Below are 14,848 nucleotides of genomic sequence, written 5' to 3'. Positions count from 1 at the left end.
TAAACTATCAATGCATCTCTGAGCTAAAACATGAGTGAATAACAGAAAAGTGCAGAACAGTAAACAACACACATGATATGGTTAACCTGTGCCTTTAAGGCCGAAAACAACAACTTAATTATTTTAAAGTCAACGCTACACAGTCAAATCAGTCTAAATGTTTGATCAAAATATTAATAAAAGTAGCAGAGCAGTGGAAGGGCAGCCAAGGATATAAAGGAAGGGACAAGCTAGCTTACCTTGACATCAGCCTTCTTGTTGAGGAGACTCTTGGCTGCTGCAGAGAGGCAGAACGACACACCCTCAGATGGAAGAGTACACATCATACACCTTCAGATGACCACAGCTCTTTAAATCTGCTCACACAAACAGCTGCAGACGCTCGGTCATTCATGAATGCATGTAGCCGCTGGCTAAAAAAAGTCACCTGCTCATCAAAAATATCACAGATGCAAAAAACCCACACAGTGGCAACGCTTAAACTCTCCACATTTCACCACATTCAAGCGCAAAAGGAAACAGGGAATTCATCCCTCCCTCTAAAAAAAAAAAAAGAAAAAACACCCTCCCCTCTTCCTGTCAAAAAACATTAAAAACCCAACAAATAAACACACACTGAGACACATATATATTAAAAAAAAAACTCCGTCCAACTGGCACCTCCTAACCCTGATCCATTGCCCAAAGCATTAGATAAGCAGAGGGCATCATCAGGCATGAGGGAGGAAAAAGGCCAACTAATTCTCCATATAATCCAAATACACTCCCACAGATGCACGCACAGGCGGCACAGATAGAGGGAGGATTAGGAGTGAAAGCATGAGGGAAGAGGAATGGAGAAGCAGGTATGTGGTAATGGGTTTGTTCATCTCAAGAGGAAGCTAGATTAATTCAGAGTTCATTGACAGGCAGGAATTAGTGCAGCAGGACAAGAGGGCAAACATTCAGAAGCTATAATGTATGTGTGCTTAACCCTCTGAACCCTGAAACCTGTCAGAAGGTTCAAACAAATGTTACCTTTAAAAGTCACCAATATTGCACAAGTTTATCAGAGTCATAAATGGGAAAAACTGAAAGAATCTACAGATTTTCAACTTGAGTTTGTTATCTGTAATTTATGGAAAACAACTTAAATTGCTCTTGAACTTGTGATATTTGATCAAAATCATATTACTCAACATGGATAAGTTAAAAACCCACCGAGAAAATCATTTGCATGAATCAGATTCTGCACTAATGGTGTGACCTTGAAGCGATTAGTGATTCAGCTGTAACCAACACTCACAGACTATTCAAACAGAGAGGAGACAAGTATGGAAACAAATTAAAACTGAAAGTATAAAATATCAGTACATTTTTTTTTCAGTATTGGTAACACCTGTGCAAATTGGAAAAAAAATTGAGCATGGTTGATTTTACTTCTCACTACTGTTATAGGTACATCATGGTTGTGCTGGAGTTTACACTACCGTTCAAAAGTTTGGGGTCACTTAGAAAAGTCCTTATTTTGAAAGAAAAGCCGTTTTTTTTCAATGAAGATAACATTAAATGAATCAGAAATACAGTCTAGACATTGTTAATGTGGTAAATGACTATTCTAGCTGGAAACAGCTGATTTTTAATGGAATATCTACATGGGGTACAGAGGAACATTTCCAGCAACCATCACTCCTGTGTTCTAATGCTACATTGTGTTAGCTAATGCTGTTGAAAGGCTAATTGATGATTAGAAAACCCTTGTGCAACTATGTCAGCACATGAATAAAAGTGTGAGTTTTCATGGAAAACATGAAATTGTCTGGGTGACCCCAAACTTTTAAATGCTAGTGTATGCTGTGATGAAAATGAGTCCACAGTGAGGAAAACATGACAGGGCCAAAATAACAACAACAACAAATAGCATACAGGAACTGGGTGAGGTCAAGAGGGTTAAATCCTATTCATGGTGGTAAAAGAGCACAAAAAGCAACAATCCTGTGGACATTAATCCTTCATCTAAAAGTGGAGCACTGGGTGCTTCTAACCCTTGCTTTCCTTTGCATTTCGCATTTAAAACCAATGTTATACTGTATCGCATAAACAAGATAGGTAAAGATGAGCCAAGTTTTAACTCTTATATCTTGTGCACAGAAGATCCATATCCAATCTGCACAAGTTAGTATCCTGTATGAATTGTAGAACTTGTGCATACTATAATAACTTTGGGCTCAAAGATCTCAAAACAGGCAGTTCAATGGTATGTGGTTTTTAGTGCTTAAATGCTGTTTATGATGAGCACAAAAAGCAACAGTTCTGCTGACATTAATCTCTCATCACGCTAATGCTGAAGCTCTGCGTGGGTGTGCAATCACCAACTTGAAAGCTACGTAGTGGTTATTTTTCTTTGCACTTCATGTTTCAAATCTGACATCTAGGCTACTCCTTACACACCAAACTGTAGGCAAGAGAGGCGAGAGCAGCCTGAACCATGACAGGCGAAGATATGTGAAGAGTTATACTCTCTCCTCCCAGATAGGAGATGAGGCTGCTTACCTTGGCAAACATTTGAGGAGCATTAAAGTGGGGGGTGGGAAGTGGGAGAGAAAGATTTAGAAAGAGAGATTAAAACAAGCTGAGAGTGTGTGATGAGAGATTTCTGTAGAATCGTGTCTGTCGCTGTTTCAGTTTGAGCAAAGCATGTAAAGTCATAAAGTACGCTGTAAAAGCAATACTTCAGTAGCCAGGCTGCCACAGAATACTATATATAATAACCACTTCATTAAATACAGCAATTTTACTAAATTGAAACACATGATTACTACTCCGCCAAGGAACGCAACAGAATTATGTGATGATCGGCGTTGGTTTGTTTATCTGTTTGTAACTTTACTAAAAACAGAGTAACAGATTTGAATGAAAGTTTCACGACAGGTCAGAAATGACACAAGAACCAACTGATTAGATTTTGGCAGTGGTGCAAGTTTATAGTCTGGATTTGTGAAAGATTTCTGTGTCACTGCGAGATAACGGCACGGCGTCACTGTAACTATGACAACAAGTGAACACTATGTCAGCTGCCTGCTGATGATCACATGATTGCGATCCTACTACAAATCCACGGCTGAGGACTCATCGGGACTTACCCATCGAAAATGATCCAAGGAACAATTGATTAAATTGTGGGGGTGTTTCCAAGTCCCATCAATTCCTGCCGCCTGCTACATATTAAGGTTACGCGATTCGGTATCCATACATAACGTACAAAGTAATTTTGTTTATAGGTACATCTATATTAAATGGTCACATTCTATGTTGCCGTGATTTCTGATCATCAATAACTAATAAACAAATGCTGCATTTCCATAAAAAAGAAAAATGCTGCATTTCTGACAATGCCATATGGGGGAATGAACAGTCTTGATGGACTACTGCTTTTGTTCTTCTTCTTATTATTATTATTATTGTTAATAATAATAATAATAATAATAATAATAATAATAATAGTAATAATAATAATAATAATAATAATAATAATAATAATTATTATTATTATTATTATTATTATTATTATTATTATTATTATTATTATTATTATTATTATATACAGACAGACAGACAAACCAACGCTGATCGTCACATAACTCAGCCACATTCCTTGGCAGAGTAATAAAGAATAAATATTTGTGAATTTCTTTTTATGTCAAAAAAATTTTTTTTGGTTATTCAAAGTTTCAGCTTTTCAGTGCTATTTTACATTAGACATTTAGATTATGGTATATTGTAAGCTCATTGATATTTTTTGTGTATTTAAAAATAACAAAAGAAAAACCCTGTAAAATAAAAAGGAAAAATTATAGCTATTTTTTTTACAGTGCAGGCAGGGAGAAGATGCTAAAATATGTATAGCTGAGGAGAGTGTACCTTGTTCCACGATGCCGGCAGTGGTTCCTGCCACAGCGCTGACGGAGGCAGGGGCTGTGGTCTGTCGACCCACTGAAACACACAGAGGAAGCCAGAATAAGATAGGTGAAGAGTGCTGCTTTTTAGCCCTCTAAAATCCAAGACATGTTGGCAGATTTGAAAGGCATGTTTTCTTTCAAAAAGTCTGCAAAATCAAACCATATTTTTAATCCTTCAGTTTCTCTTTTGTGAAATCTAAGCTTAAAATCATGATATAAAAAAAACTTTCAGTCAGTAAGATAGCTGCAGCATGGCTCAAAAACAGTATACAGAGAAGTAAGTTGGCATCAAGCTGTTTGTAGATACATTCAGCATGGTGAAGCATCTCTCTAAAGTTGATGTGCAGAATACTGATGTGGCAAAACACGTAACTTGTAGAAAGAACAAAAATTAAGCCTGGCCTCTGCTTTCATAAGCAAGGGTGTTGTCTTGATGCAGAGGTATTTGAAAGTGTTGGGCTGCCCTGTCTTTAGTTTTGATGCTGGAAAAGATTTTCTGATTGCATTGATTTACTGTGTACTTCTTATGTTACTTTTAATCTTAATTTTAGTTGTACAGCAAGCTGTGTTTCCACAGAACAGAGAGGAGATGACCAGAGAGACTGAGAGGAAAATCAAATATAATGGATCAATTAAATAAATGCAGCATGGCTCAGTAGTGGTATACAGAGGAACAAGTTGTTGAAGGAAACATTCGGCATGGGGAAATATGTTTCTACAGTTAAACATAGTGTGAAGAACACCGAGTTTATTTTTTTAATTTATTATTTTATTGTCCCTTATTAATCCCACGAGGGGAAATTCTGATTTTCGCCTATCCCCCCAGTTGGGGGAGTCAGAGCGCAGGGTCGGCCGCAGTACAGTGCCCCTAGAGCAGGAAGGGATAAGGGCCTTGCTCAAGGGCCCAACAGTGGCTGCATCGGTGTTTGAACATCTGACTCTCTGATTCGTCTCTGGACTCAGAGCCTTAACCATTGCGCCACCACTGCCCCTATAGAAGCTGTAAAAGCATACACTACCGTTCAAAAGTTTGGGGTCACTTAGGATATCTATATTTTTGAAGGAAAAACATTTTTTTTCAATGATGATAACACTAAAATAATCACAAATTGAGTCTAGACATTGTTAATGTGTTAAATGAATATTCTAATGGTACATTGTGTTAGCTAATTGTGTTGAAGGGCTAATTGATGATTAGAAAACCCTTGTGCAACTATGTCAGCACATGAATAAAAGTGTGAGTTTTCATGGAAAACATGAAATTGTCTGGGTGACCCCAAACTTTTGAACAGTAATATAAATAGTTCAATATCTATAGTATGTAGAGCAACCATTTTTCGAGTGTTTGAAACACATCTAACTATACATCTAACTAAAATAAATGTACCTTTTTTTCTTTATTTTTTATGATACATATCATTCCAACTGTGTCATACAGACTTCATTCTGTGTTCCCTCGACCACTAGCCATGTGCTGTTTCCATAGAGATGCAGGCCTTTAAACTGCAGAAATATTGAGGCCACAGTGAGGAAAAATATGACAGGAGCAAAGAAATCCTGCTTGGAATTCAAATGATTAAAGTGTAGGGCAATATTTTAGACAGCAACAGTCAAAAGTTTATACTCAAATTCTTATTCATATAGTGTGTAAAGCTAAAGATATCAAAACTATGAGGTAACAAACATGGAATTATGTATGTTCTTTTTATGTCTTTAAGTTTTGTTCTACAATGTGGCAGATTGTCAATAAATCAATGTGTTAGTCCATCTCTCACGAACATCCCTACAATATAAACTATCTAAAAACAGGATAAAATGCTGAAACTATTTTTAGCAGCAGAATCCACATAGATTTCCCTAGTGGTGCTGTGATCACGGTAATGAAGTAACATGTCAGCCAGAGTAACACTCTGGCTCATTGATGTGTTATAATGGACAACAATGAATGCTCTGTGGGACAGAGGAATAGGGACACACACAAAATAGTTGTTAGTAGGATAAAAGGCCTCTGCTGTGCTGCAAAATGTTGACAAAAGACTGATATTTTTACCCTGAAATTGACCCTTTTACACTGCAGCTTTCACAAACTGAGTCTGGGTTTGTGTGTATTTACAGAGGGCCCATTGTTCTATATCTACACGTGTACTTTTACTATCCTGTTTTTATGTTCATTCGGATTTCTGATTGTTACCAGACTTTAGAAAATTGAATACTGGTGTCTTCTTTGGCATTCGGTATCTAGTTGACCTGAAGACATCCATAAACACACAGAAATGTACCAAATACAATTTGAAAGCTATTGTTAATAAATGCTGACATACCAATGTACATAGAACAACTAATAAATACTTTGCAAGTACTTTGCAAATACTTTACTTTGGTTGCTAGTGGCCAGGTCAACTGACTGGTTGGTTAATATGCTGTCATCAATCTCTGGTGTTACTTTAGAAAAGAGAAACACCCATCCCAACCGTCCCAACCTAGTGGAGAGTGCTAGGTCTAACTTTTAATTCTTTAATGTTTACTCGGCATCGGTTCCAGACTAAAATCGTGTCAAAGTCGTTGGTGCGGCTGAATTTTGTTCAAACTGATGGGCAAAAGGTTGAATGTAAATGTTGCATACAATTGTTTGCATATCATTAAATCTCCACAATCTTCATGGCATATGAGTCGTGATCAAAAAGTTCTGAGACTGCGTCAAAGTCCCATTATGTCAACATGTCAAGCAGAATCTCCTAAACTGCAACCTTTCATCTGGAATTTCTGAGGATTTGTTTGGGAAGAGGAAGAAGTTACAAGGAGTCAAATCTGGTGAGCACGCAGAAGAAGAGCGATGACTGTGTTGTTGTGACCAAAAAAACTGTCCATAATCACCTTGCTGCTGTTAGAGAATCCACAGGCCTTCACATCACAGTTCAGGTCCTTGGCATTGAACGTTTTCCCTCCGACACCTCAGGATGTTACAGTAGAACTTTTCCTTAACAGTCCAACCCTGGGAGCCAAATTCACTGTGTACAACCACTTGAATGTTGAAAAAAACAACCAGCATGCTCCTGGTGCTCCTGTCCTCACACTCCTTCTCTGGTCTTAGAGATTGTTCGAGTCCGACCCATGGCCATTTGCTGCATATCTTTCCCCCACATTTCCTGTCACTCTCTCCACCGTGCGCTATTATAAATGCCCAAAAAATTACTCAAAAAAAGAAATTGAAAATGTGCATCCAGCAGTGGCCGCAAACAACACAGCTGCAGACGTTGCTAACACGATGTCACACAACATCCTGACTTGAAACAGCTCGCACATGTGCATGTGCAGAATCAAGACACGCCATGTACACACACACGATGAACAGTCTCAGAACTTGTTGACCTTCATATCATTTAAAATTAGTAGCTAACTTGTCTGCGTTTTATTCCTCAGTAGTTCTTGTGCTGGATCACCAGTTGATATAGTTCAGTTCTCAGAAATCATATGAATATGGGCAGGTGCACCCTGGCCTGTTGTTATCATTTCAGTATAAAAGAACCAGGTTCAAATGATTTCATGTGCTACAAATACTAACTTCTTATGCTGATTTAGAATTTATTTTGGCTAGCTAGGCTTGACTACAGTCCTATGCAATAAATAATTAACTTATGCTTAACATGTTTAAACCTCTGAATCCCAAGCAGTTTCTGGGTTGTTTTCTTGTTCCTGTAACGTTTTGAGTCAGTGTAGGCTTATTTTTCAATAACTAACTGGCAATTTTGGTGATTGTTTTAAAGATAACATGCGTTTCAAACTTGTCAGCAGGTTTTGGGAATCAGATAGTTAAGAAGCTTTAGGGTCATTCCAGAATTGGAGGACATTTGGTCTTCAAAAGTTTTGAAAAATAAACCTTCTCTTTTACAATTTTCTGCTACATATTCATCAATAATAGGTAATAAACTATCTAAGGCTTGATTGGCTCAGCTTACACATCAATGGTATCATTTTTATTCCATGTTTTATTTGTTGTTTGCTAACCCTACTCTAATCAGAGTAACAGGGTTGCTAATCCATGCTAATGTTAGCTTTTTCTCAGGAATAGAAGCTAGATATTTAGCTAGCTGTTACTGCTGACCAAGAGGACAAACTTACTGATGGAAAAAAGCAAAAATAATTTGTCTTATCCTGAAAAGGCATGTGTGTTCTGTAAAGCGTCTTGAGACAACTTGACCTGTAATCGGTGCTATATAAATAAAATTGAATTGAATAATATGCAAAAGAGGGTTGCATGAGGTAGAGTGAGACATTCAATCAAGGCTGACAATGTTATGAAAATATGAAAAATAGAAGAGAGCACATAGCTTTGCTCCACACATTCTTTTGGAAAAGTCTTTGATGATGGTAATTCCAGCATAGCGTGTGATTCACTGTATTCTTCTTCTTCTATCAGCTAAAAAGGTTATGCTAACAGGGTTACGTTCATGTTGTGGGACACACGTTCCCTGCATAATAATTATTATTTGAAATATTACGGTGATTAAAAAAATTTTACCACATTTACAAGCGACATCAATGAAAAAATAACACCAAAAAAAAGAGATTTAAATGTCCTTTTATGTGTTTTATTTGAGATTTAATTTGGTCATCAGAGGGGTGGGACAAGAGAAAAAATGCATTTTAGGGGGAACTCCAGACTTGTTTAGTATTTTAAAAAATATTTTCAAACATTCTTTTCTCCTAGTTTTTTTTAGATTTGGTCTCAAGACAAGTAAATTTCCACAACAACTGATGTTTAAGTATTTTGTACATGGATTATTTGAAATTTGATAGGTGGGACGTAAAATGTCTTCCAATTCTGGAATGACCCTTTACTTCTCTGTTCCCAGAACTCCACATTAACCAGTCACCACTGCTGATCATGATAAAATGTTCCTAGAGAATTTCTGTATGGCTTGTGTACTTTTTGATTCATCGGATGTACGGTGTTCATCAAAAAAGCTGTACTGCGTGAGCTCTGAAGGGAAGCGAAGCATACAGTATATCCCTGCAGCGCTTCTTGCTGACTGTAATGCTGCCACCCATCAGCCTGCTGTGCGTTTGTCTGTGTGTGAATGTGTGAAGAGATGGCAGAAGACAGATGGCTTGTCATCTCGTCCTCCTCACCCCTCGTCTTTTCAAAGAGCAGCACTCACCAGAGAAGTTCCTGGACACAAGCATAGTGGTCAAAATGGCACCCTGAGGAGCAAAAAGAGGAGACAGCGGTCACTCCAAGGCCATCAGTCTCATGTCTGAATAAGTTTTTAACAGACAGTGTTAGTATATAAAATGTTGTCAGCCATTATAACAGACATTACTTATATTACTATGCAAATAAAGTATTATTGTCATTATTATTACCTAAGTGCCTTAGAAAGACAGAATACAGCAAATACAGGAACACTGATGCTAAGACAAAAAGATTTAACAGACTAACAGGTATTTAACACACTGACCTTATGCTCTTTAATAGTGGACTTTGGAAAACCCAGGAAAGTTACTCTAATACTGCAATCTGTGCCTCAAACTAAAGGTTGCAGGTAAAAACAATGCATCCTCTACATGTGGTTTGGTTGCACATTTTAACAAAGACTAATCACTGAAATGAAATGAATCAGCGACTATTCTACTAATTCAGAATTAATGCCAAACATTTGATGGATCCAGCCAGATTTCAGTAATCTGAATATTTGGGGACTAGGTTAAACAAAACATAGCATGTAATGAGATTGTGAGCTCTGAAATGTCTTTTTTTTCTTGAATTAGAGCGATAACTTCATTTGGAGCATTTTCACACCTTGAGTTTCCTTCTGGCGTTGAACTTCTTCAGGCACTCGACTGTCTCCTGTCTGTGCATCATAGAGGCCACTGTTGAGCGTTGCTGAGGGGAGGCAGAGAGAGGAAGAGGTGCTGAAAATAAAACATCAGAGAGAAGCAGCTCTGACAGTGACAGGTTTATGTGGGCAGGAGCTATCAGAGAGACTCTGCTTTGCTGCAATGTGTTGAAACCGAGGCTCTTTAGGTAACGACAGTTCTGGCAAAAACTCCCGGCTAAACAGATTCAGCTTGGCTCTAAGGTGTCCAGACAATCCGTTCTGTTTTGTTATACAGTAAATAATTTGGCATTTAAAGCACAGCCAGCAGCTTGTAAAGGCACGATTCTGTAATACAAAGGCAGAGAGCAATAAGCAAGGGAGGAATGAAGCTCAGTACATTAACTCAAGTATTGTACTGAAGTATCATTTATTAAGTATTTGTCTTTTACTTGGGCATTTACTTTTTATGCTATTTTGGTTAATATTATACTTTTACCTGACAACTTTAGTTAAAATGACAACTTCACACAGTGGATAATACACTGCCCATCCAAAAAAAAAGTTGCACACTCTAATATTTCATTGGACCGCCATTAGCTCTGAGAACCGACACACATTCATCGTGGCATTGTTTCGATAAGCTTCTGCAAAGTTACAGCATTTATTTCTGTCCAAAGTTGCATTAATTTTCTACCAAGATCCTGTATTAATGACGGGAGAGTCGGACCGCTGCACACAGTCTTCTTTCAATGGTATTTCAGGGGAACTCCAGAGTAATTTGGTATTTTAAAAAATATTTTCAAACATTCCTTTCTCCTAGTTTTTTTTACATTTAGTCTCAGGACTAGTACATTTACACAACAACTGCATATTTTAGTATTTTGTACATGGATTATTTGAAATTTGATTGGTGGGACGTAAAATGTCCTCCAGTTCTGGAATGATCCCTATGGTATTGTAAAATCTTGACCTTAACATTTACATTAGTCAGGTAAATCTGCAATATTAATCTTTTATCTGATGTTGTTTTAAAAGTGCTCTATGAATAATGGTGGTACGACTTGACTATGAATTACTCAAATCTTCTGACACTGAGTAATTTAATTGTTCTAAATTTCAGGATAAAGATTTCTAATGAGGCAGCTTTCAGTTTTTATGCTGTCACTGTTGACAACTTTAAAAGCAAATGTAAAACCAACCATTTCAGCCTTTATTTAACGTGTTTTCCTGATATACAGAATGGCTTACAGACAGTTTAATATGTGAAGTTACTTCAACCATCATTTTGTTTTGCTTTGGAAAACTTGTAGAAATTCAAAAGCAGAAACATCTAAACAGAAGGCAAGTCTTTGGTTGTGAGATAAAACACTTCTTCTTTTGAAAGGAACTTTATAAATAAAGTTATTATCATCACAAATGCTGAGAAAAGGTGCTTTTGCCTGAAAACCTGGGATATTTTCCTCTTACAGGCAACAAATGATATCAAATCATCCTGGCTGTGCTGTTAGGCTGATGGAACTGATAATTTTTCAATAGAGCAGATAGTAGTGTTTATCCCATAGATAAGTTGCTCTTTTGCCCTCCTGTGGAACAAACTGTTCACGATAAACTGACCTGCTATCTGCACATGTCAGAGATTACATGTTTGGAAACAGATGGTGCTGATATATGAGAGCTCTGGGCAGATGTTCTCAAACATGCTGTTAAAGGAGTCATAAATACACTGCCTGTCCAAAAAAAAAAGTTGCCACTTGGATTGAACTAAGCAAATAGGTAAGAGCCTTCCACTGGATAATTACTGCAGTGATGAATATGTTTCAGCTGCAACAACTTATTTAACCCTAGCTGATGCAGTGAGGAGCCTCTCATTTCTTAAACAACTATGTCGGAAGACATATCCTGTGGTTGTGGAAAGGATGTTAATCTGTTTTAGAAGGGTCAAATTATTGGCCTGCATCAAGAAAAGAAAACAACGAAGGAGATTTCTGAAACTAATAAAATCAGATTAAGAACTGTCCAACACATCATTAAAGCCTGGAAGGATAGTGGTGAACCATTATCTTCAAGGAACAAATGTGGTCGGTCATGTGGTGTGATGAGTCCAGATTTACAGATTTACCTTGAAGAAAACCACTGATCAGTGAGGCTAATCAGAAAAAAAGGCTTCAATTTGCTATGGAGCTACTGGACTCTGGAGCAATGGAAGAAGGTCATGTGGTCCGATGAGTCCAGATTGACCCTGTTCCAGAGTGATGGGTGCATCAGGGTAAGAAGAGAGGCAGATGAAGTGATGCACTCATCATGCCGATTGCCTACAAGCCTGTGGGTGTTAGGGTTATAATCTGGGTTGGTCAGGTTCAGCAACATTATGTTCCCAAAGAGTGAGGTCAGCTGACTACCTGAATATACTGAATGACCAGGTCTTTCCATCAGTGGAGTTTTTCTTCCCTGATAGCATGGGCATGTACCAAGACGATGATGCCAGGATTCATGGGGCTCACATTGTGAATGAATGGATCAGGGAGCATGAGACATCATTTTCACACATGGATTGGCTCCACAGAGTCCAGACCTCAGCCCCACTGAGAATCTTTGGGATGTGCTGGAGAAGACTTTGTGCAGTGGTCCGACTCTTCCATCATCAATGTAAGATCTTGGTAGAAAATTAATGCAACTCTGAACAGAAATAAATGTTGTGACATTGCAGAAACATATTGAAATGATGCCCAGTGAATGTGTGTCGCTCTCAGAGCTAAAGGTGGTCCAATGAAATATTAGAGAGTGCAACTTTTTTTTGGACGGGACATGTAGTTGGACAGTGGAAACAAGATGACATGAAATATGGTTCACTGTGTGCGGTAACAGGGTGCTGGATGTGGATATGCTACTTACGCAGACCCATGGGTGCTTCAGAGCCTCCTGGGCAGTGATTCTCTTGGCTGGGTTGATCGTCAACATCTGGTTGATCAGATTTTTAGCCTCTGGAGTCACAGTGTCCCACTCTGGGGAGGGGAACTAAAGTACACACATGCCCATGTATCCACATATGCATTCAAAATATTAACAATGTAATTTCTGATTTAACATCAGGTGAAATGGGCTCACATCGTACGCCCCAGCTTTGATCTGCTGGTAGAGTTTGTGCTGGTCCTCGTCCCAGAATGGAGGGTACCCAACCAAAAGGATGTAGAGGATTACACCTACACACAAAAACACAACCTTTGTCTGAGAGATGCGGAAGAGAGCGAGGAAGTGGCAGTGAGAGAGAGATGAACAAAGAGCTTACCACATGCCCAGATGTCTACAGGTTTACCATACGCCTCCTTTCTCAGCACCTCTGGGGACAAGTAGCCGGGAGTACCTGCAAATCCTGCACACAAACAGGAACACCAGCACAAATCAGGACTCGGTTTTTATAACTCAGCGTGCTTTTTTGATGCATCAAATTGATTTCAAAGGGTTGAGTGGCCCTAGCTTCACAGAGCGACTGCCTTACAAAGTGAGAACAGTAATTACAGAGAGGGTGACACTGACAGCATAACACATATTTAAAACCTCAATGTGGTGCTCTTTAAGACCAATTATTAATCAGTCACTGACTTTGACAAAACCTGGAAAGTTGTTGGAATACTGTAGCTTTGTTGCACATTTCAACAAATTTCAGCAATCTGGTACAAATTTAACAAACAATCTATTAAATAAAATGAATCCAGCACTTACTATTTTACTATTCCAGAATACATGCCAAACAATTAATGGATCCAGCTTCTAAAATGTGAGAATTTGTTGCTTATTCCTGTCACAGATTGCAGGAAATTGAACATTTGGTTGGTTTTGGCACAGCTGGTCAAACAAAAGGTGGTGTAAAATGACACTGAGCGAATCAAAGACCAACAGAAGTCTGCACTCAGTTTTTATGACTGAGTGTTGGTGATAGAATATGATGTTTAAGCTGGATTTGTCTATAGCTTATTCCTCTTAATGCTCTGGACGCCCAAACCCACCATCTTGTTTGAAAGGTGTGCAAACTTGGAAAAAAAAAGAGAGAGAGAGAATCAGGTTTTTTCAACTTTTAGATATTTGATCTTTGTTCTTTTTTTTGTGAATTGTGTTATTATAACTATTCAATACGGGCACATAGCACATTTCTGAGCTCTCTCAACTTCTAGCCATGGTAAGTGCTGTTTCCATAGAGATGTAGGACTTCATGTTGCAGTAAAAAATTAGCCCACATTGAGGAAAAATGTGGCGCCTCAAAACTGTTTGGAAATCAGAGGGTTAAAGCTGAAATCCTACTAAACAGTTTAGTTTCTGAACCATTTGAGAGCCCCAGGGCTCAACCCATTCTCCACTTTAGTCTCCAGCAATTTCTACAGGGGAACATAAATTAATGCAATCAAAATATAACATATCATCAAACTATTTTATGTTCACACTATGAGCAACAAAGTTACAAAACACCCAATTACGACCAGCTAGCTTGTCACCGAGTCACTGCTGTAACTCTGTGTAGCTCAAGCGCTTGTTGACGCTATTGATGTTGTCACTGAAAAAAGGTTAAAAAAAAGGGCCGGGATAAAAAGGACTGGGAGCTGGCTAAGAGCGAGTTTTTCTTGCATTATTTAGACAGACTGGAACAAGAGATTGTGCCAAAGAGACAAAGAAAAAGGTGAAACAAACCATGTTTGGCTGAAGGTTCACAACATGACTGGAAAAAAGTTTAGGCAATCTTGCCTTTGATTGTTAGTGCGTCACGCAGCGACAAGTGATTGAAAATGACCTGCCGCCATTTGCTTTTTCACCAGAAGTCCGAACAGCCAATTAGATATGTCAGTGCTTGCTTTATCAAATTCAATTTACATTGCTGGAAAAATACTTGGATACATATTTAACCCAGCTGCACAGTGGCTTGGTGGTTAGCACTTTCGCCTTGCAGCGAGAAGATCCCCAGTTCTGGCATCCTGGCTTTCCCAGCATCTTTCTACATGTTCTCCCTGTGCATTTGTGGGTTTTCTCCCACAGTCCAACTTCCTCCCATAGTCCAAAAACATTCTCAGGTTAATTGGTAACTCTAATTTGTCCATAAGTGTG

At 38.3% G+C, this 14,848-nt stretch overlaps 1 protein-coding gene across 10 annotated transcripts in view; it reads right to left on the bottom strand.

Moving 5' to 3' along the window:
- Positions 1-14,848, bottom strand: part of LOC111570198 (calcium/calmodulin-dependent protein kinase type II subunit beta) — a 77,175-nt gene that overhangs the window by 33,821 nt on the left and 28,506 nt on the right. For 5 of the 10 annotated variants that reach the window (XM_035949339.2, XM_035949343.2, XM_035949341.2 and 2 more), the window contains exons 8-14: positions 13,044-13,127; positions 12,863-12,957; positions 12,650-12,772; positions 9,739-9,822; positions 9,098-9,140; positions 3,901-3,972; positions 240-277 (exon numbers count right to left, since the gene is read on the bottom strand). In XM_035949339.2, coding sequence (XP_035805232.1) covers positions 240-277; positions 3,901-3,972; positions 9,098-9,140; positions 9,739-9,822; positions 12,650-12,772; positions 12,863-12,957; positions 13,044-13,127 — 539 coding nt within the window. Of the gene's footprint in view, positions 1-239; positions 3,512-3,900; positions 3,973-9,097; positions 9,141-9,738; positions 9,823-12,649; positions 12,773-12,862; positions 12,958-13,043; positions 13,128-14,848 lie in introns of those variants that run through there. The other 5 variants (XM_035949344.2, XM_023272825.3, XM_035949340.2 and 2 more) reach the window with 2 other exon arrangements.

The sequence above is a fragment of the Amphiprion ocellaris genome, chromosome 17 (genome assembly GCF_022539595.1).
Source record: "Amphiprion ocellaris isolate individual 3 ecotype Okinawa chromosome 17, ASM2253959v1, whole genome shotgun sequence".
Classification (NCBI taxonomy): domain Eukaryota; kingdom Metazoa; phylum Chordata; class Actinopteri; family Pomacentridae; genus Amphiprion; species Amphiprion ocellaris.
The sequence above is the reverse complement of the archived record's forward strand: the minus strand, read 5'-3'. Positions and strand labels throughout refer to the sequence as shown.